Raw genomic sequence first — 23291 nt, 5'->3', positions numbered from 1 at the left:
AGCTTTCATGTTCTTAATATTGCTTCTTTTCTTTTGCTCCAGCGCAATTTGCCATCCCTACTAGAGTACAGGTGTGCCCACTACTCCACCACAGGATTTCCTATACTAAATACTTCTTTTTTTTAAAATCTATTAATTTTTTTTCTATTGTCTTGACTTTAAAATTTGTTAATTGAAAAAAAAGTTACACATTAAGATCAAATTTTCCATACTCTCAATTTATATAAAATGTGATATTTATAGCATTGCACGTAATTTTTTGTAATATCACAATGCCATTGTATTATCAATAAGAGGCATTTTGAAAATATTTACATACACATGTTACTTATTAGACCAGCGCAGCATTTAAGTCACTTAAGTCCCTTTAAGCTTCCTGCAGAAGCTGGCAACCACTGGCAACCACTGAAGCGACATGTGAGAAATCTAGCACAACCCACCTTGCAGAACTTCACAGCAAATGGTTCTTCTCTAACTGGCACAGCTGACTTATTGTCTTCTTTGAAGCGTGAGCAGTAAGGACAAGATCTGACTTAGCCTGAGCATTTGCATGCCTTTTGTTCCCCTAGCTGCACTCTCGAATTTCTTGCATGCACGGACAATACACACACATATACAATTACGCATGCAGTCACAGATTGTGTGCCTTTTGTGGACAAAGAGAAATTCACTTCACTTTCTAATTTAGACAGACTAAAACTATCCTACAAAGATGAGTTTTTTCATCCCTGTCCACCACAACAAGGCCCTCTGTGGAAGACGATTTTCAAAGACATTGCACAAAATCATTCCAGGAGGGAGCTGTTACAGTAAATCCTAGGCTCCTTAAAGATGTAATATCTTCTGTGCATGCAAGTAAAAAGGAAACATTGCAAAACAAGAAACACTGAAGTAGAGTATAGAAAGTAAACAGAAGACAGTTCTGGGAATTTGCTAGGCTACACGCTTCCAAATATCCCTTGCTGATAAAATTCAAGTTCAGTTTAAATACATGCAGCTTGAAACTTAATATTATTTCTAACAGCATGTTCAGCAATGATTTTCTGCCAGTCTCTTATGATTTCAGCAGTGTGTATGAGCCAAAGTAGCTGTAATCCAAACAGCACGCTCAATCACAAACAAGAATATAATGGAATGAAAACTCATATAAGAATCATGGTAATTTTTGATCTAGTATCCTTTCCAAGTTGATAAATTGGATAAGTTCTTAGTACTCATCCATTTTTAGTGATATTTAGTCTAGTAAAAACAGAAAAGCTACTTACACCACCACTAACTGGTCCAAATGAATGTCCAGAAGTATCTGGTTCTTCAATATACAAAGTGTAGAAATCAGGCCTTGAGTTACAAATAAATAAAAAAGGAATACTGTGAAAACTTGGAGACATAATTACAAAAGAATACTTTCATTTTAAAAAGAAATGAAAGGAAATATGTACAGAATTGTAAATAAATACAATTTACTTAACAACAGCAACAAAAACCAGACAGCAAATACAGTCATCTACATTACTGTGAGTTTTGTAGTTAACCAACATGAATTATTTGAAATTACATTTTCAGAAACTGTATCCAGTATCTATAATAGAATCCAGAAAACACTCCCTAGAACTTCAAAATCTTAGAAGAGAAAAATCAAGCTGTTCCTTGGGATATAAATGGGAACTACCACCAAAATTACCTCAATCTGCTTAAGTGATCTGCTTAAGTGCTCTAGAGAGTACCTCCTAACTGCATACATAAGAGAAATCTGGTAACAAATCATGATATAAAAGATTTCACTTGTTTACATATCACACGGTAGTTTATCACTCCAAATATAAAAAGCAGTGATTCCTCATCTGATGTTATTTCATTTAACTTGTGCAACAGGCTGTACTTATAGAAAAGGCTTAAGTTCAGCAAATTCTCATTTGAGATGGTGAGGAAGATTCCACGTTTCACAAATACCAACAGAAAGCTCAGCTGCCAAGTATTAAAATCCTCCTAAGCTGTATTCTTACAAACCATTGGAATACTGCTCTTACCTCTCAGATTTGGTTTTATCAAGCCATTTTAGTATTCCTGAAATTCTCTCTTCATACGCAACTGAACTGAAAGAAAAAAAAAAAAGTATATCAACAAGTCCTTTCTGATTTGCCCTTCTAATTTCAAAGACCGTATATACAGAGCACACCCTGTATGGTAAAGACAATGACTTGGATTGCAAGAATGATGCATCACGTTAATATACCAGTAATCAGTTTTATTATTTTCATTTTTGATTGAATGTAATGCATTTTTAATGATAAAACAGATAGACCCTGATATTGAAAACAGAAATATGGGTGGGATTATTTATATGTTTAAAAGTAAATACATGCAAAAAAGGAGTTTTCAAGTTCAGAAAAACCTGAAATACAAGTCAGACTATTTTTTCATTCTTTCCACCACGTCTAGACCTTGGACTTTCATATTTTAAAAGCAAGCAATGTCTACACAAAAATCTTCATGAGGTCATGCTCTCTTTCCTGTGAATGAGTTTTACTCATTTAATATCTCTACTTTTCCACAAAGTCATGCACAAGCTTCATGTTAATAAACTATGGTACTCAGTTGTTTTCTGAGTACCAATCCTAGATATCACAGCCAAACATTTGTTATCTGTTAATACTTGTAATTACACGCTTACTTTAGATTTACTTAGTAATCATGAAGAATCATCATTTACTGAAATAACTATAAAACTTTTGAAATCATTTACTGGCATCAGTGTCTTCCGCAAGAAAAAAGTTTACTATGAAGGTTATTATTGTATTTTCATGCATGTAACCTGAGAATTAGCAGCAATGTGCACTTTATCATACTTTTCAAACATAGAACCATGACACAAAATCAGAGGGAATTTGTCTACAGCCCATCTTCTTTCAGTAGCTTCTCAATGCAGAGGTCTTACTTCAACAAGTTTCTGCCTTCTATAGGCTCGTGCCACTGCTTCTGAGTTACTTAAGGTTTAAGTTAGTAGAAAGCTTATTCTCAAGTAGGAGAACTTGTGAAGGATATTATAGATAGATATAGATACTACGTGGGAATTTTTTGTGTTAAAATGTGGCAGTTTTTATAATAACACAGAAGTGGTTACGTCATAGGAAGGCTTCCTAGTGGGAAATTAGTGGTTTCCAGTTGGCTGGAACATTTAAAACTGTCTCAGGGGATAACACACATACAATAACCTTTGCCTTTCTTATTGTGAATAGCCTAAAATTTAACTGTTAATGGTAGTTCCATGGTAAAATCATAACTATGTAACAGGGAACTTGTCACTCAGACTGGTGTTTAAAAAATCTTGTACTTTATTTCCTTCAGCTGTTATATGGCATTTTGAATTTTTGTAGTAATTTAAGGCAATTTACCATAATCCTTATAAAAACTTACCTATTGAATAAATAGAAAAAGTTGGGGTATGTACCATTAATTGGAACATCAGAGCCTGGCCAGAAGAAGGTGCCTGCTTTCAGACCTTGGTACATTGCTGTCAGCCATATCTATGGATAAAGATACAAACAAACAATTTTATGGCATTTACATTGCCGGAGGACCTCAGATGACCAGAGTCAAAATACTGAAATGGCTTAGGAATGTGGCCTACAAGAATACATTTCCCTTTCTTCTTTCATACATCATGCTGCTGACCAACAAACACATCTGATTTGAAGTTTGTTTCTTATGTACATAGTCTGAAAAAAAAATTGTGGCACAGGAGTCAACATGTTGCCATTTGTTGGGAATTCTCATTGTAGAAATGATGTCATATAGATATTTTCATAGGTGACAACAGGCAGTGAGTGACCTTCTATCCAATGACTCATTCGGTGGAGTGGATAAGTGAATCCACTGCAATGGAAGATATGATTTCCAGTTATATGATTTTATTGTAAAAAGGTGTATTCCTATTCATCTCACAGAGCCCAGCCACGGTTCTGCTAGGAGCCTGACTGAATCTTTCAGGAAACAGTAGCAGTAAAACCTGGCCACTATAATATACTAGAAACATCACCACACAGATACTATATATAAGTATATATAGAGACTATAAGTGGATATATATATTTAACTCTCTCTTTCTGTCCCTATATATATATACATATATACGTATGTATATTAAACAGATATGTTAAGCAGATACTAGGTGTTTATATTTTTTCCATTTTTGTACTGCTTGATATTTCCAGTAAATGAATAGCATTATAATCACAGGTGCTTCTTCGATGAAATGGGCCGAAATTTACACATAAATACTCATTTTGATGGAAATGAAGTTCTTGGTTATTCTATCCCTTTCTTTTACATGCCTGGACATTGAAAACACTTTTGTTATGTCGTTTTTGTTGCTGTTTGTTTGTTTTATAAAGTGATGTATTCTGGAAGTAGATTTGTAGATTTCATTCTTTAGATAGTTGTCAAAAAATAACCAAACTCCACACAAACCCTATCAAACTTACTGAGTTTTTCAATATTTGGCAGCAAAGAACTCCAAGTTTGCAGATATTCTGTTCTAAAACCATCCATTATGAAAAGGATAAGTGCTGGTTTAAGTTTCAGTGTTAACATTTTAGGAGTTCTTCTATCTTTACAAAAAGTGAACTGTTTCATTGTCAGCCAACAATATGAAGGCTACATGACATTTACCGTGTACTGCAAATATATCACACAACTTTGCATTTTGTTCTCTTTTTGTTTTATTTAACAACATGGCATATGAGCCACTAGACATAGAGATATAACATAAATAGAAGTAAACTTACTGGCTGACCCTTCCACCATGAAGGCTCAAATTTTTCTGTGCTTGAAAGTGAGAAATGCTTGTTCAAATCTACATCATAAATGTTGTTATCAATAATACCATGAGATTCTGGATACAATCCCTGCAAAATGAAAAGAAACAAGTAAAAACCTATGAACCTGAAAATAAAACACATCTTACACTATGTTGCAATGTGGTGTTACAATTATTTTATGGCTGTTTTATCACAGAAACAGAACATAATTTATAATTCCCATAGAATATCACATTCCTATTAGTGAATTCAGTGTGCCTTTCAAGTTCCCTTTTAGTTTCCCTGTCATCTTCACAGCCCAAATAAAACCTGATCTGCTGTAGATTAAGTCCCATGGCCATGTATCAGCTGCCAAACCCATCCCAGCACAGACATTCATCAAATGGCAGTGCCCTCATCCTTACTCATCTGTATACACTTAGAATGGCAAGGGCCAGGAATAACTGGTTCACAGACCAGAATATGGTAACATACAGACGTAACCACATAGCCAATATTTATTTCCCTATACACAGTGTCTGTCCCTCACTTATACATCTTGACTTCCCATGTCATTAATCATTAGATGAGTTAATTCCCCGGCACCACAGGATTCTTTCTGTGTTGTCTAGATAAAGACAAGTAAAAATAACAAACTCTCACTTACTGTGACAATAGTATAGTGGTTTGGAAATGTTTTTGTGGGGTAAGCAGCTCTCATGTATTTTGAATGTGTGCCACATGTTTCTGCAAAAGATAACAATTCACATAGATTTCCTTATATATATATATATATATATATATATATATATATATATATATATATATATATTTTTCAAATTGAAAACTAACAGTTTTAAAGACAGGAAAAAATTACAACAGTTAATTGCTGGTTTGCTATGCTATTAGAGGGGAAATCTGACTTCAGAATATGACACATACATTCTCATGTTTCCTTGTAAGGTAGGTCTACACTGTGGTTACCTTTATGGTGTATATATTCTGTAACAACTTGCTTAATTACCTTCACCAAAAATGCAAGCTTAGGTTGGTAGAGAGGGAAAATTTTATGTTACAGATCAGCTTTATAGTCTTTCTTTCACAAAGAAAGGAATTCCTCTTTACTACTCCTTGTAGATCCCAGACAGTGACCTTTAAAAGAGCATCTTTGAGGGACACTTCCCAAAAACCCAATGCAGTTCTTCCTTATCAGTAGGAAGTTTCAATAGAGTACAGAGAATGAATGAAATCCAGCTCTGGAACTATTTTGCAGCTTTAAAATGTATTTGAATGCATATTTCAAACTACTTGTGTAATAAAAAGCTGCAGGCCAATATTAATTGCCTTTAAAAAAAAAAATAAAAGCCATGCTTGCTGTGCATTCAGATACAAGAATTAATGTAGAATATGAAATACTGTAAGTATACAACTGATGATAGAGACCTGATTTGGGATCTTATTATTGAGAAACAGTTGTGAACAACATAGCAGCAAAAGGAACTAGAAAGGCTATATGCAGACTTCTAAAGAAAAGACACAAAGCACTCCGGGTAACTTACTGAGTTTTTCAATATTTGGCAGCAAAGAACTCCATGTTTGCAGATATTCTGCTCTAAAACCATCCATTGAGAAAAGGATAAGTGGTGGCAGATCAAATCTGCAAGAAAATATCACTTTTTGATCATTAAGGAGTTTGGCGAATAAAGACTTGTTAAAGTCATTAACTGCAAGATATAAATTCTGTTTTTTATAAGCAGGATCTAGAACACCTATATACTTTCCAGAGTTAATATCATGGTGAGAGATAAACAAACAGTACAAATACACAATTCTCCTGAAAAGAAAACAGTCGAGGAATAAAATATAAGCTACTCAGTAAGTATAGAACCTAAGAAAATAAGTCGTTTGGTTCTTTTTCATCTTTTAATTACAAACACAAATCTACAGACTAGGATCCAAATTCAAGCCCAGAGTACAGGACAACCAAGGCACCTCTGAACATACTAATGAGTTGGATTCTGTCTCTTGTCACTTTATGCATCTCAGGACAGCTGCACAATGGACTGTGAAAACACAGCAATCACCCAGTAGGCAGCAAGGCTCCGGTGGCTTCAGGGGGAATGTAATCTCCTTGAGATGCCAGGTTTGAGGTTATCTCTTGCCTTACAGCATTTGCTTTGTGAAAACATTATCGAGTAGTTCAAGTTCTTTGTGGTTTAAACCTCTCAATCTTCTCAGCTCTCACTGAACACTTTCTCACCCTAAGTGCAATGACAAATTGCACTTAAAGCTACAAGAATGCAGCTATCATTACTTTATTAAGACATTATGTAAAGAATAAAGATTAGAAAGCCTCAGATCTTAGCTCAGATGACAGGTAGATAAAAAGTGCAGAAATAGAAAATGATCTCCTGAACAGTCTTTCAATTTTTGCTGTAAAAATTCTAATTAGGAAGTGCTACTTGTGAAAAAACCTAAGTTATTAAAAATACTATCTTCTAACCAGTCTGAAAGGACTCAAAAATCCATTAGCAGATATAAAATGATAGTGCTATAGCATTTTTCTTCATAATTCGAAGAGAAAATATTCTGTAGGATCAAGTAGTCTAGTTTTGTGATTCAGTCTATTAACCATCATTATATGTTGCAAGGTCACATTAGCAACATATAAAGACTACCATTAAATGAGAAATGTAGTTTGAAATAGATTCCACTGTACAAAATACCTCAAAAAAGCCCAACTAATTGTAATTCATCAGAAAGGTTTGAAGATTTGCTATATAAACCTGGAAAACACCGAGAGAGAATAACTATTAATTAAATGCAGTGACTCCGCATGAATTGCTTTGAGGAATTCCTTGAGTTATAACAAACAAACAAACAAACAAAAAAAAAAAAGAAAGAAAAAAAGTTGCATTTTCACAGTATCACAAGAAACAAAACTGGGACAATAATTGTCCCAGTTATTTTCTCATTCACAGTGCTCTTTTCAAAACAGTAAAGCACATTGGCATCAACAGTATGTATAAAAAACACTGAATAAAGCAGCTTCTTGAGTGGAGTCTGAACCAAAATGGAGCTCCATATAGCAGTGTTCATGGCATGTAAGTCTTTCTCCACATAAAGCTTTTAAGCTCTTGCCTATGAAACTGTGAACTCGAGAAGTTATTTGTTAACTAATAACTTAGAAGTGCATTTTTGTATTGCTCTGGGAGGTGCATGCAGGAACACTTGAACTTTAGAAAGAAGATACACTACTAAAGGTATTATTGCTATAATATGGTGTGCCAGTAAAATAGATAACGAGGATAACATCAAAAATACTGTAACTGAACCAGAAAATAATCCATTTTACTTTGAGAACAACTTTTACACTATGTTTCTGGCTAACCTATACCTAAGATGTCCATCTGTAGATAAATATCTATACAAAATAACTAAAAGTGAGCATCAAATCTTCTGTGTTCCAGCTTTTGCAGACATAATGCTACATTTACAGCTTCCTTTTTATCTATACTATCAGAGATACTATGTCAGCAACCTTAAATGGACCATGAACAATTTGTGCTACGTGAATCCTGTATTAACTCTAATAGTTTTTCCAGGTCTTTGCAAAATGACTTACGATCTGGATTCAAACTCCTGTACTCTGTTCTACCTTGTAAATGATAAATGAATCTGCAACAAAATGACAAAGGTTTTAGAAAGAAAAAACATTACCAGCCACATTCCACTTCTACAGAACATCCCTATGGGCAGGACCTTGTTCTAAGTAAACTTTCTGTTTTTCTAACCTCTTAAAAACCTCCTTCAGCTGACTGACTATTTCTGAGCGTCATGTTTTTATTTGTTAAAGAGATTTTTAAAAGTATCCTACCCAGCTGGACACTGAGGAGTTTCAAGCGAAATACATGGTTCTTCTACCCAAGGTATTTCACCTAAGAGGACAAAAGAAAGTATTGAGTTAGCATTAAAAAAAATAATAATACAAACAAATGGAACAAAAAAGTTTCCTGGATGATCCTTTTAGAGAACTTCCTGGAATTTCTTCTGTTTCAATACAGTATTAATGTAAATTAGGGCTAAAATACCTTTAGAAATCATTTAATTCAACATATTAGGCCTTGAAACACTGAGTATACAAACAAGATGGAGGAGAAATAACTATGAAAGCTTAACCTGTATGTTTTAACTATCTTAAAATGGAGAATACTTAACTTGTATTCAGGATACACACTGGAATACTGCTTTCTTTTTTTGCAGATTCCACTTACACATTTAGTGATGACTACCAGGGCTTTCATTAGCTTTTCCCCCCACCTTTGTTTAAAGAATACAAGTTCTTCAGTCTTTCAAGGACACCGGCTTCTGCCTTTCAAGTCATTGTTCTGTTTTCCCATGAATATTCTCCACCTGCTTCACATCTACACTCACTCATAATAACAATCTGCCCACCTCTTTGGAATAAATAAGAGATGTTAATAAGAGAAGAAATAAGAAACATGGGGAAAAAAAGGAAATATATACATATAAAAGAAGCAGTGCCTGTTAAAGTTTTTAGCTTAACACAGAGAGTTTATCTCCCAGTAAGCAGACAAAGGTGGGAATGTACAGTGATTTTAATCAGGTCAGCACTTGCTACTCAAACAAATTAGCATTTAATTGAACTCTTGACTATTTTTAGTTTCTCTTTGCATTTAGGTGACAGATATACATAGGTCATTCTGAAAGTAATGCCTCCTACTTCTTTCCACTGATATAACGACCCACAATAACTTTGTGTGATGAAGACAATTTTCAGCTTCAAAAAATTATTTTTTCAACAGTCACCACCATTATCTATGCATTTTTGCCAGTGATAAACAAGAGCCTGCATGCTGTGTTCATAAAAATTTATAGAAACAGAGGTGACCCACTGTTTCACAGCTGCTATGACAGTGTCATTGCCAGGAAAACGTTGCCTACTCAATCCGTCTTTCAGTAGCCCAAACAAATGAAATCACAGTGCACCAAATCCAGACTATATAGTATGTGTAGTAGGACAGTCCACCTAAGACTGCCAATGTGCTCCATGGACTTCAAACTGACGTAGAGCCTGACATTATCATGTTACAAGAGAAAGGTGGTCTTCTTCTCTGGCCTGACTCTGGAAGTTTGAGCCTTCAGCTTAGTCAGAATTATGGTGTAAAGGTTAGAACTGAAAGTTTGTCCGGGTTCCAGGAGATCCAGAGATCCATGGACCACTGTTCTGACTCTGTCTTGTAGTGGTGACACCATGTCTCAACACTTGGTAATTCTATAACCCCAGAAACTGTTACCAACTGCCTCATATTGCTTCAATTGGTCCTGACAAACTTGCATATGGTATGCTTTCAGCTCCTGTGCAAGCATTTGTGGGAGTTTAGTGCAAACTTTGTGATGCTCTAATGTTGCCACTATCATTTCCAATGCACTGAAGCTGACATTCAGCTCCCTGGTAATTCATACAGATGAGCTAATTGAGACACTCTTCTTTTCATGATGTGACAGCTGTGCATGGCCATTTGGAATGTGGCTTGTTTTTCACATCACTGTTGCCACTGCAGAAACATGCCACTCACAGCCTCACTGTACTCACATTACTGCTTGGTCTAAATGCAAACATTTAGGAATTAATAAGCAGCAGAAGGCTGAACAGGATGGGGAGAGGAGTGTCAGAACTTGCACAAAAAAGTAACTGATCTAGGTGTTCCTGCTCTGGCAAAGGGATTGGACAAGGTGACCTTTCAAGGTCCTTTCCAATCTCTGATATTCTGTGATTCTGTGAAGTATCGATGAATGTCAATGGGTGCCATTTTTTCCACATGGAAGGATTCAGTAACACACCATTGCTTCATACTTCAGACTGCCCCTCTGCTGCCATCTGTCACATGGCAACAAAACATAATGGGACATTGGTGGGAAGGTTCAACTTCTACTGCCATACCACCAACATCCACCTCTGCTGTCATAGGCCAACATACTAAAACAGGGGGTGTTACTTTCATAAAAGCTCTCACTATATTGCAGAAGCTGCCTGCAGTCTCTGCCATCTAAACATATGCAGGAATTCTGACAACAGATATATATTTTAAGTCAGCAGTATACTCTGCAGATGTCATTCCTATAATCAAATTTACCAATGATTTAGACAGGGTCTGTATGACACAACCAGGTATGTTCAAAGATATTCAGTTAAGAAATCCAATCTGAAAATTAATTTTCAATAAAATGAATGGGAAATTTTAATTAAATAACTTCAGATTCCAGGGAGTTTGAAGCAAAAAAACATGTATTCAACTATTTTGAAAATAAAATCCGAACGACCACAACCACCAAATTTGGGTTGCTCCTACAACATTCTTATGAATGACATACATCTCACATTTCTCTCCAAAAATCCTCTTCTCCCAAGTCAGACATATCATTTTGTTTCATTTCAAAACATCTTCATTTTCCAAAATGTAACTATAAGGCTCTAACTTTGAGAAACAAATATATCTACCTTCATATTTTCGGTGTTTGTCCAACTATTTATTTCACATGATCTTTGATTTACCTTTGCAAACAGTATTGTAGTTTACACAGCAGTCATTTTCCTGCAAACAGTCATCAGAACAAGAACAATAGCTTCCAGGTAATCTTGTCTCACCACAACGGAAATTAGTGCAACTCCAGGATCGAGCTGAAAAGTGGAAGAAAGATATTATTTGAGTCCCAGAACTTCATGTAAACTTGTGTTAAACTCATATTAACATCTCCTACCTGAGTAGCTTGACAGTTTTATCTGAGATGAAAACACAAGACTCCTTTTAACACATAAAGACCATTTTTGTTGCCACCAAATGGTAACAACAAATCATAGAATAAACCATTTTAGAAATGCATTCTCAAAGTCATCTTGTTCAATGCCTTCCACACTTTTCCTGGAAGATCTCAACATAAATAAATAAATAAATCCATGGAAGAGAAAAAGAAGGTAGTAGATCTTTTTTTTCCCCTTCTATTGTGCACAATCTGTAGCAGAGAGCAAAAAGGCTCTAAGGAGGGCAGAAACAGGCAGAAAGTGATAAGGATGAAGAAAATCCGAAGCTGCTGCCAAGAGAGCATGCAGAGCAACTGGCAAAGAATCTAGATTTAATGCAGAAACAGATAAATTTCCTGAAGGAATACTGTAATGCTGATTCTGCTAATTATTCCTGAGTAATTCTCAGGCCTACATAAGGCCGAGAATACATTTCATGGGAAACACGCATTAATTTTCAAAAGGACAAGAGGTGCTGGCACACAAGCATCATTTCAGTCAACTAGTCAAAGAAAACCTGTGCTTCCATTCATCCATGACTTAATCTGGACCAGGAAACATTCACTGCAAATGCTCTGGTTATCCAAGGGAGTTGGCTGTGCTGTACTGCCATGCTCTCTGCTACACTGCTTTATGCTCTAATGTGATATGTGAAACCCATACAGATTACTTGAAGAAATATTTTTGCCTAAAAGGCATGCATCTTCATAGCAAAGAAATGAGATAATTTGAGAGAGATCCAGAAAGATTTCTTGTCACGTAGGCTAAGGCCTTCTAACAACCTGAATGCAGCATTCACTTAACGCCACTAACTTCCTTCCTCCCCAAATCATCGTGTGGCAAGCAAGCCTCAAAGCTTTTAATCAGACGGCTTTCCATATCCCTGTGCAAATAAGAGAATTGGTCTTTTTTCAGTTAGTACTATACAACAAAAGAAAACAGTATAGAAACCAATGAGCATTGCCTCTAAGGGAACATACTTGGCTCCACGCAGGCATCTTCATAGTCCCAGCAGCAGTCCTGACGCTCCTCGCAGCTGCTATCACACTGGCAGCCTGCCACCTCTTTCCGATAGGGCTCGTTGCACTTGTGTCTGCAGCTGACTGCAACAAGAAGACAGAGACTCTTAGTGCCCAGGCTGCAAGACAGCCCTTTCCCAGCTGGAACAGCTAAACAGATCGTGGATACAGACAGAAAAGGTGTTGAATGATTTCCCAAAACAACCTCCTGAATCAGTTTCCACTGCAGTTGCTAGTACACAGATTGGAGCAAGCAACACTAGAGCTGCAGAAGGTCTTTGAGATGCAAATGTCCTGGTTTTAGTTTCAAGTGTGCTCACCTAGAGTTTCTGTCACAGCTGTTTCTACATCTCAGCAACTGGTATCTCCCCAGCTTGTTGCTGAGTCCAGGACACAGAGAAACCCAGAGGGCTAGGGAAGGCTATAAGTTTTAGTACACTCAAGAACCTGACCATCTCCCTTCCACTTAGCTGGGACAAAGTGCTTAAAAATCCTGCAGGTTTGATTGTTTTGACTGAAAGAAAGAAAAGGATCCAAAGGAAGGGCCTTACACAGGAAACTGAAATGTGCAATTAGTTCCTCACCACAGCTCTGATACCTCCATGCAGGGAGCAAGAGCTCTGACACATCCAAGGACAACTTCGAATCACAAAACACCACCTGAAGCTCCCCTTGAGTCATTAAGAGCCTTGCATCTGTGATCTCTGTACTGGAGAAGTAATGTCTGAAACAATCTAAGCATCTACATTTCCAGTTTTGTCACCCATCCACAGAATTACATAGAAATACATATAAGTGCTTAGGCCTGCTAGTAGAATTCTGTAATCGTTGCCAAAAGGTTTGTGCTTGTGCAAGGTGTGCTGCCTATAAAAATCAGGCTTTAATATCCACTGTGTATGAATCATGTGGAGCTAAGAACTTTCTTTTTTCAAGCTAGTCAGCTTTTTTCACATGTAGAAAGCTCTGAAGTCGCACTTTGTTCTTTATGTTCATACATCAACAATAACTGTCCACGCAACCAAGCTGTGCAAGTAATTAGAACAATGAACAAACACATGCAATGATCATAAATGGATGTTTCAAGAGAAAGTACAAATGGAAAGAAGAAACTAACAGCAAATCATTTCATGGCTGGAACCTGCTCTGCCAAGAAAAGCTGTGATTTTCCACCAATGTGCAGTTTTTCTTTGCTTTTAAACTGAAAAAGTATTTAATTTAGTTTTTCCCCTATCCATTGGCTTTAAAACAGCTCAAAGTTGTTTAGGTCCTCTACCTGAATTAAAGTGATATAGAATACAGAATATGTATTTCAGAAGAAATATAAACCTTTTCCTCTGTCTGAAATATAACTGTTTATACTTCTAATAACCTGCAATCTATGCCTCTAATTTCTTCACTACATTTACCGAAATGTGTGAGTTCTGCAAATTTAGTATGGTATTAGTGTTAAAATTTAGTATGTCAGGAACTTTTATCTGGAATAGTCAGTGCAGTTATAGGAGCTATCAAGTTTACCTTGGGTATATAAACAGAATGAATTGTAATACATCACCAGATGTCATGTCTGTCTAACTGTACAGAGCAGTGGACCACTACTCACCACCGACTCCTCCCAAGACTATAACCCCCCAAAATGCCTCTCAGCCATGACTCCCTTTGCCTCTGAACAGGGCCAATCTTTCCCTTTGTCCTCACAAGAAATGCAGCAGTACAGTCTTGTACCACTCCAGGTTGAGGCTTCCCCTCTGACTCTGCCATGTAGCAGTGTGTGTCATTACTTCATCTTTTTGAAGTAGATCTGGTTATAAAGGTAGAAAACAAAGTTAGGCAGGACCTATTTAGAATTGCTCTGTAATGTCTGCAGAGACACCAACATTTTCATTTTGCACCATCTTCCACTTCCCATTCACTTACTGCAACTGTGACCAAGTTCCTTAGGTAAATGTCAGTGAAGATTCACATGGTAGGTATCTATGTATTTTACAGAGGAAGTAGTAGTACCTGTCATCAAAAAATAATTACAGTTCCATCTTGTTCAGCTAGGATTGAAAGATCTTCAAAAGAGTTAGAAGCTGATGAGTAAGTAGGTATAAAAGTTTGATATATGTTGATTAGAAATGAAAAAGATACTGTGCATCCTTGAACTCCTCCAGTATGAGACTGATATTGTCTTGACTCTGAAGGAAGTGTTTCAATTCACCAGGTGATGTTTGTTTGTCCTAATGTTGCTTGACTCCTTAATACACTATTCTGCTTTTTTTTTAATTAAGTAATAACATTTCATCAAATCAAAACATCCCTTTTTACCATAGCATTCCATAAATATAAGTTTTCAAAAAAAATTTATGACAAATTTTAGCCACCTCAACTATGTCACATGCACTATGTATGTGCACTAAGTATGAATGTTGACAGTGGTCACCATCTCTTCTACAAAACACATCACTCAAATAATTGTAAAGTGTTACATATGACAAGATACATCCTATTTCAATTTTCATAGAAACATTAGTAAGATAAAATTTCTTGTTGTTGTGAAGCAGGTTTAACACTTGTAGAGTGAGAAGTGAGACGTGCAGTGGTTTAGGAGAGGTTTTTTCAAGCATAAATTATGTGTACAGGATTTATACAGTCCAACTCAAAAAATACAAGAATTTTAGGTGGCAACTTTTCACTGAATATTTATATTACATTACAAAAGATCCTTCATTGAAAGCCTTTACCAGATCTAGCTTCAGTGGTAATTACACTAAAAGTATCATAAACATACCTTGCTCCTGGGCTCCACGGTTTAGTCCCAGTCCCAGACCTAGTCCCAGAGATACAACCACCAAAGCACTTAGCAGAACCTGCCACATAGACACACAAAAAATCATAGTTCATAATAAGCTTTTATATTTACTAGAAATTATGATAGGAGAGGTGCAGAAACAATAATCTTGTGAACTGCTTGTAAGGCAACACCTAAATACTGCACCTCTAACCTATGGTTGGTCCCATCTTGTGACTGGGGAAGTCTTTGCAGGGGAAAAAATAGCAGGAAGTAGCAAATACATTTATGTATTTTTCAAATTCTTGATCTATGCAAAGAGAAGGAAACCCCTATCTTTCACAAGCCAATATTCCTTTTTTATAGCTTCCGTATTTTCCTGAAATGCCTACAGGGATTTCTTATAAAGCTCAGCTAGACTGAAGATGTATATACCAAGTTTTCACCACAAGACATTTTCTCTTAATGGGTAAGACACTGTAATATTGAGGTTAGAGGAAACAAGAAATATACAAGTAGTCCAAGAAAATTCCCTAAAAGAAAGTCACAACATCTGGGAGACTGGGAAAGCACTGTGGAAGCCTGTCGCAGCTTAACAGATATGCTGGCTGGAACAGCAAAAAAGGACAACCCTCTCAGACTGTATCACAATGCATCCACTTTTCAGTAAGGCAGTGATGGGAAAGAAAATGCTTCTCAGAGAAAAGCACCATCAAGCAATCTACTCTGTTTCCGGCTTTTGTCTCAGTTTACTTCTGTTTCCTGCTACTTCCAGCATCCACCAGGCATTACCAAATGGCTTAACTGCGACTATGGAAATTACAAAGAGCTGATAAAACCTACATGAGTGAGCAGGATATAAGCAAGCATAGATATGCCATGTTGTTACTGTTTACCCATCTCTGCTCACAGTAGAACCCTGGGCTCATTGTGTCCCAACATCTCACCAACTGGCAGTGGTGTGGAGCAGTGCCCAGGCCTCTGCTGAGGGGTGTGTGTACATTTTGGGCATAAAGCAGATCCAGTGGGACACATCCTAAGTGCACACTATTCCTTCCCATGAACCAGGAAGATCACCCTTACTTGCTCCCTATTGCTCACTCCCTGTTTTTTGGAGAGGACGAATATCCCAACAGTAGGAATGGAAATGGAATTGATAAGAGATCCGGATAAAAGAGTGGGACAGGTGGGAAAAGTGCTGTTGCTCAAAGCATTGGAAAAGGCAGGGTGATATCTCTTGAAGAGATCCTTACCTGGACCCAGCTGTGAAGGCCACAGTTCAGTGCCACATCCATCTAGGCAGGACTGAGAATTAGGGGTCACATCAGGGCCAGAACACTTTCTACTTCTGGACAGGGAGCATATTGCCCTTAGAAGACTGTCCTGGGTTTTGTTGTCTGAGTGCGGAACAGCCCCTGTGTTTTAGGATGCTTCTCAGTTTATTCTTCCAAGTAACTCTTGAAAGCACCATTTATTTTGTACTTTATTTAGGCATGCTTCTGACACTGTCTCTCATGGTTAAATTATTTTTATTGCAGATTTAAAGAGAAAAATGCCTGTTTTCACTTCTTTTCCTCAGCTTCCAATATTTCTCTCATATACTATGCAATACTTACACAGTGAAGCATTAGATAGGAAGTCGTATTATATGAATCTGTTTTGATGATATGATGATGAAAAGTGTCACAACTTGCCTCTCTTTTTCATATGTATACATTCAAGATTTGTTTCACTTGTGGTCAAAAACAGAAGCCAAAAATGTGTATCAGCTCCAAAAAAAGGTCTCAAAAATGTATAAAAAGCCCTACGTAGTATTATTTATAAGGCAGCTGTGTGACTCTCAATGCCTTGGGGAAGAGGGAAAGAACTGGCACGATACTTGAAATGTGAGGCTGACAACACCAGATGAAACAGTTCATTCATCTTTTCCTATGCTTCAGAAGTGTTTTTCATCACCGCCTTTCCTACATACTCTTTTTTATTGATGATGAGTCTGAACACACAAAAAATTAACCAAAAAGTAACTGGGGCTGCTTTGCCCACAGATTTAAACACATTTTAAACAAATAAAGAAAACACTGCGTTGAAACACCACCTAATGTGCAAACCGTCAGTTTATCATAGTAAAGCAAAAAGTGTACCTCACTGCCAGGAAAAAAATTTTTGACAGAGCTGAAGCCTCTTGATAAGTACCACAAGCACTTCAGAAATCTGCCAGAGAAGTTCATGCCTTCATGCTACGAAACTTCACCACTTATCACACTGCCCTGAATTATTAAATTAATATAAGGAAACCAGTAAAACTTCTGTGAATTTGAAAATTGCTAAAGCAATTCTTACAGATCTGAAAGGAAAAAAAGGAGTCGCTGCCCTGAAGAGCAGTGCCTACTTACACCACAGATGATCTTGTATCTCTGGAGTGTTTTTCTCTTCACATATTCCATTGGTTGTAAAATCACCTCATCCAAATGTCCGCTTTGATGCATGCCAATTTCGCTGTTTGGATCCATTCCGCCAACGCCTGCTCTCAGCTGCACACACACTGTGCTTCTCTCGCTGCACAGCTGGCTTGGCTGCAACTGAGAGGCTGCTCGTGCTTCAAGTGTGCACGTACTTTGTTCACAGGACTTTATCGAAGTCCTAACTTTTGCACTGGTGATAGGCTTGCAGGATGCCAAAGTAAGCAGGAAAGCTACCAAGCAAGGTCAAAGGTTGAAAAGAAGCATTTGAGCACAGAGAACATCAGTCACATTTCAAGATAAAGATGGCATTAAATAAACTGTAGATTAGAAATAATATGTTGCTAAGCAGTATCTTGCAAATATGACTACTCTGGTATTTGGTTAAAAGCCCATCACAGAGTACTTGCTGCTTCCAAAGAAAGCAATACTTAAGCAGATGGTTTTATAGCTCCTGCTGTGGTCGCAACTATGCTTTGAGCTTCCTTCCTTTATTGGACGGGGCTTTGGGCAACCTGATCTGGTGGGTGGCAACCTGTCCACGGCAGGGGTTTTGAACTGAATGGTCCCTGTGGATCAGGATATAAGATTTAACACTCCATTGTACTTCTCTTCTTTCCCTTGCCCCAGCATGGATGTATCCAAGGGCTGCAGTCCCCTTAGGGGTGTACTTGTTGCTGCATGGAAGTACTCACAAGCCACACATCCTCTGACTTGAGGCACTGTAGCTCTAGCCTATCCAGTACAGCAGCACAGGAAGAACAGCACTGCCCTGACAATACACCATCCCAGGGGTGTAGCATTTGCTGTTATCAAAATGTTCCCAGGAACAGCAAAGTAAATTGATAAGGCATAGAGCAAACGGCAACCACTAATAATCACTGGACTCTAATATACTGCAAAGTAAGCAAGACCCCTGGCAAGAACAGAAGCCTGCCAATTAATAGCTAGATCACAGAAACACAGAATGACTGAGATTGGTAGGTACCACTTGGGATTATCTACTCCAACCCCCCTGCCTCAATCAGTGTCCTCTAGATCATATTGCCCAGGATCACACACAGGTGTGTTCTGAATACCTCTAGAGAAACAGACTCCACAGCCCCTCTTGGCAGCCTATTCAGGGCTTTGTTACTCTCACAGTGAAGTTTTTTCTTATGTGCAGATGGAACTTCCCGTATTTCAGGTTGAGCCCCTTGCCTCTTGTCCTGTTGCCGGGCACAACAGAAAACAGCTTGGCTCCATTCCATTGACACTCTTCCTTAAGATATTTGTACAGATTAATAAGATTCCCTCTCAGTCTTCTTTTTTCCAGGCTAAAGAGGCCTAGCTCTCTCAGTCTTCCCTCATGAGAGAGATGCTCCAGCCCCTTAATCATCTCTGTAACCCCATGTTGGACTCACTCTAAGAGCTCCATGTTGTTTTCAACAGCTATAACAGCTACAAATTTGGTCTAGAACATCCCAATCAAATTTGTCGTTATCTTGAATGCTATCTAGTCCCATCCTGGATTCCAAAAAGTACTCTTGTGGGTTAACCCCAGTAGACAGCCAAGCCCCACTCCTTCCCAGTGGGATGGAGGACAGAATAACAATGGCAAAAGGAAAAAAAGCTTTCAAGGTGAGTTAAAGGCAGTTTAGTAGGTAAAGGAAAGCTGCATGCACAAGCAGAGCACAACAAGGAATTTATTCACTACTTCCCATCAGCAGGCAGATGTTCAGGTAATTCCAGGAAAGAATGGTGTTATCACACCTGTATGGGTACTTAAGGGTACTTAAGACTACAAAGAACTAGACAGGCTTTATTTATCTTTATTAATGAAAACACACCTTTATACTCACTCCTAGTCCATCTTCTAAAATGAATGGCATTCACATAGAGGGGAAAAAAAAAAGAAGAAAGAAAAGAAGAAAAAGATCATTTATCTCACAAATATTAATCATTTATCTCACAAATATTTGCAGGTAATCAGTTTGAATAAAAAGGAAAAATTAGAAACTCACATCTAGAATGCAGAGATCCTGGAAAGGAAGACAAAAGGGGAAGTTTCATACCCAAAAAGCACCATGTAGTCACATCTGTTGTTCTGAAACACCACAGCATGCTTTACTGCTGCCTACAGATTAATTTTATTAATAAAAAAGGTGAGAGTAATAATAATCTAGATCAAGCAATCAGGTGCCAAAAAATGGGTTATCGAATAAGTGAATGCTAATATTACCTGGAAAAAAAAAAGAATACTTTATTCCTTTCTCTTTATTGTTCATTTATTTTGTAAACCATTTTAGCCTGGTCTTTCTCAGTAGTAAAACCAGCAAAATAACATTATAAAAATAAATTATAGACCAATCCACTAGTTAGAATGGATATAAAAGTTTCTTACTGTACTTGTATAACAATTCTATAATGCTACTTTTGATAATGTTTGCTTACTCTTTAAAAATATTTAAAGTAATTTTGTAAAGTATGTTTCCTTTTAAGTCACTGGAGTAAGAGGATCATTTCTTTCTCAAGCAAATGTTTCTTTTCTTCCTTGTTTGGTAAAGCTTACAGGCCCTGTATTACCTAATACACAGAATTCTCCAGGGCTTCATTCCTTGCCAAAAACACCTAGGCATAATCCCAGCCCTTAAGATCTGTACAGTTCTTCCTCTTTGACATTTGGGTCCTCAACACAAAAGTTGTGTAAGTAACAGCCCTGGCTTGGGCCTCAGGGACTAGATTCTTTGCCATTGGTAGGATCATATGTATTGCAGTCTGACTAACATAAGATCTGGATGGATGAGCGTGTTGGTTTCACATCGATGGGCAGCTCAGCTCCACTTCCCACTCCTCAACAGAACAGGGGAGAAAATATGATGAAAAAAAACTCATTACATGGCTAAGATAAGGACAGGCAGAACATTCACTACTTACCATCACAGGGAAAACAGACTCAGCATAGGTAGATTAATATAATGTACTGCCTATTGCAAAGCAGAGCTTTTAGCAAACTAAAAACCAAACTAAAAAGAACCCTTCTATCCATTCTTTCTCCTTTCACAGAGTGGTGCAAGGGAATTAGGAATGGAAGCTACATTCACTCCATAATGCTTCATCTCTGCTTCTCCTTCATGGTCACTCTGCTTCTGCTCCAGTGTGGGGTCCCTTCCACAGGATGCCATCCTTCCTCAACTAATCCCACATGCGCGTCCCACAGGCTGCAGTTCTTCAAGCACTGCTCCTACACATCTCCTTACCATGGTGCTCATTCTTCAAAGCAGACTACTCAAGTACAGGTCCCCACAGACAGCAGCTCCTTAAGCCCTCCTGCCCCATCAAGGGCTCCTCCAACTCAGGCCCTACTCCTGTGGGGCTCTCTATGAACTATACCTCCTTCAGGCCTCATCCACTGCTATGCATAGGCTCCTCCATAGCTTCACCTGGAGACCAGCTTTGTGTGGTTCTCGTGGGCTGCAAGGAGACAGCTTGCTCCACCATGGGTAACTACTGGTCTGCAGGGAACTGCTGCTCCAGCCTGGAGCACCTTGGATACCATAAATTGGTCTATCAGGAAACTCGCTAAAACTTAAACTGGAGTTTAGAAAGCTAGCATTCTTTATTATAATCAGAGCTGGATGCATGGGTGTTGAGCTCCACCTGTCATGCATACCTTGCACAAAAGATCTTCAGCTTAAACACATTACTTGTGTTACATACACAGAGGTTTTCCCAGAGGTACGTACATATTCAATATTTGCTTTCACAATGGATTCCAAGCAGAACTTCCTTATTTATTTAGTACAAAGACTTCACAGAATCTCTTTATCTGTTTGGTATAAAAACACAGACTCTTCCTGTTGTCTAAACAAACTATAGGGTCATCCATCAAGGGACTTACTGAGCATAACAATATCATTACAGTTTGCAGCAACCTGTCCTCCTGCACCAACCCTGGGGGCTCCTGGGCTGTTTCTCTCACATTTCTCACTCACATCTCCCAGTTGCTGTTGTACAGCCTCTCTCCCGTTTCTTCAGTTTGTTTTCCCAAAGGGACATACAGTGTTGCTTATGGCTGAGCTCTGCCCAGCAGCAGGTCCCTGTTGGAACAACTGGAGCTGGCTTTTATCTGATGTGAGGCAGCGCTGGTCCCTGCTCACAGAGGATATCTCTGCAGTTCCTACTGCTTTGACACACGAACCCAATACAATGAGGGGTTAATTCATGAGCTAAGTCGCTGCTGGGACATCTTAGGGAGTTGAGACTATCTTGTAATCCATTTTTAAGGATAAAAGTGGGCTTGGTACATCTTAGGGCTGCAGCTGAAGGCATGGCTGGGAACTGCTGTTAGCCTGTGAGCTAGCAGTAAGGATCCTCAAGGCATAAGATGAACTACACCTCCCAAGGGCTCCATTTCCCATCCTGTGATGGGAATGGATTTTGAGTTTGACAAAGAATTGCAGCAGGTAACCCTCCCGAGTGCTACCACTTGGTAAAAGACCAGCCAGTCTGCCCACAGTGCACAGAAACGCTCCTACACGTTGCTCTGACAGAATTAACAGCAGTTTCGGTGCAGGGATGCAGCGCAGATGCAGCGCAGAACCTCAAAGCCAGCAGTGACACGCAGCGACACGCAGCCACCCACGGCTCTGCGCGCAGGCGCTGCGCTCGCCCCGCCCCGCCGGAACTCCGTGACTGCCGGAGGGAGGGAACTTCCGGCTGGAAGGGGCGCCTTGCGCCTCCATGTCCATCTAACGGAGGGCAGACCGGTGGGACAATGGCGATGTCTATGGTGCCCATGGAAACGCAGCTGCAGAGCATCTTCGAAGAGGTGGTGGTGAGTGTGTCCCGGATGCGTCGCGGCCTTTCTGGGCTGCTCGGCCGGCATCCCGCAGCGGGACCTGCGCTTTCGGGTCGTGTGCGGCGATCGGCGGAGCCCCGGAGCGCGGTGCGGAAATGATTCCTTAGAGCAGCAATTCCTCCTCTGCGCGGTTCTGTAAGGCGCTTGAGGCTGTGCGGAACGGAGCTGGGCATGAAGTAGGGGCAGCTTGCGAGGAGGAAGAAGCCATCTGAGCTGCGGAAGGGGAGGAGGATGAACTTAGAAGGAGAAGAAGAGGAGCAGAGCCAGGAGTTATTTAATTAGCGAGGCAACCCCGTTGACAATTTCTTAGTAGATTTGGGTAGTTCGTGGATCTTAGTGAGTGCTGTGGCCAGAAATACTGGGGTGGCATTGGCTGAAGATGTCCTGAACAGGAGCTTGATTGATGACAGGTAGAACCGGCAGTATCTGGTTTGGAAAGGATACATATGTCTGCTAGAGCAATGCAACTGAAAATCGCAGAATCATGGAGTGGTTTGGGTTGGAAGGGACCTTTAAGATCATCTCTTCCATCACCCTGCTGTAGGCAGGGACACCTTCTAGACCAGGTTGCTCAAAGCCCCATC

At 38.7% G+C, this 23291-nt stretch overlaps 2 protein-coding genes across 3 annotated transcripts in view; one reads left to right on the top strand and one right to left on the bottom strand.

The window, feature by feature from the left end:
- Nucleotides 1–18032, bottom strand: part of ENPP3 (ectonucleotide pyrophosphatase/phosphodiesterase 3) — a 33067-nt gene extending 15035 nt beyond the window's left edge. Inside the window, exons 1-11 of the mRNA XM_048936614.1 lie at nucleotides 17802–18032; nucleotides 15409–15487; nucleotides 12600–12722; nucleotides 11374–11499; nucleotides 8674–8734; nucleotides 6356–6453; nucleotides 5464–5543; nucleotides 4785–4904; nucleotides 3415–3524; nucleotides 2028–2093; nucleotides 1266–1338 (exon numbers count right to left, since the gene is read on the bottom strand). Coding sequence (XP_048792571.1) covers nucleotides 1266–1338; nucleotides 2028–2093; nucleotides 3415–3524; nucleotides 4785–4904; nucleotides 5464–5543; nucleotides 6356–6453; nucleotides 8674–8734; nucleotides 11374–11499; nucleotides 12600–12722; nucleotides 15409–15487; nucleotides 17802–17918 — 1053 coding nt within the window. The 5' untranslated portion in view covers nucleotides 17919–18032. The remainder of the gene's footprint in view (nucleotides 1–1265; nucleotides 1339–2027; nucleotides 2094–3414; nucleotides 3525–4784; nucleotides 4905–5463; nucleotides 5544–6355; nucleotides 6454–8673; nucleotides 8735–11373; nucleotides 11500–12599; nucleotides 12723–15408; nucleotides 15488–17801) is intronic.
- A 4507-nt stretch (nucleotides 18033–22539) lies between these two features.
- MED23 (mediator complex subunit 23) overlaps nucleotides 22540–23291 on the top strand; it is a 34446-nt gene continuing 33694 nt past the window's right edge. For both annotated transcript variants that reach the window (XM_048936596.1, XM_048936595.1), the window contains exon 1: nucleotides 22540–22683. In XM_048936596.1, the coding sequence (XP_048792553.1) occupies nucleotides 22624–22683 (60 nt within the window). In that variant the 5' untranslated portion in view covers nucleotides 22540–22623. The remainder of the gene's footprint in view (nucleotides 22684–23291) is intronic.

The sequence above is a fragment of the Lagopus muta genome, chromosome 2 (assembly GCF_023343835.1).
Source record: "Lagopus muta isolate bLagMut1 chromosome 2, bLagMut1 primary, whole genome shotgun sequence".
NCBI lineage: Eukaryota > Metazoa > Chordata > Aves > Galliformes > Phasianidae > Lagopus > Lagopus muta.
Note: the sequence above shows the minus strand (reverse complement) of the source record. Positions and strands in the feature narration are given on the sequence as shown.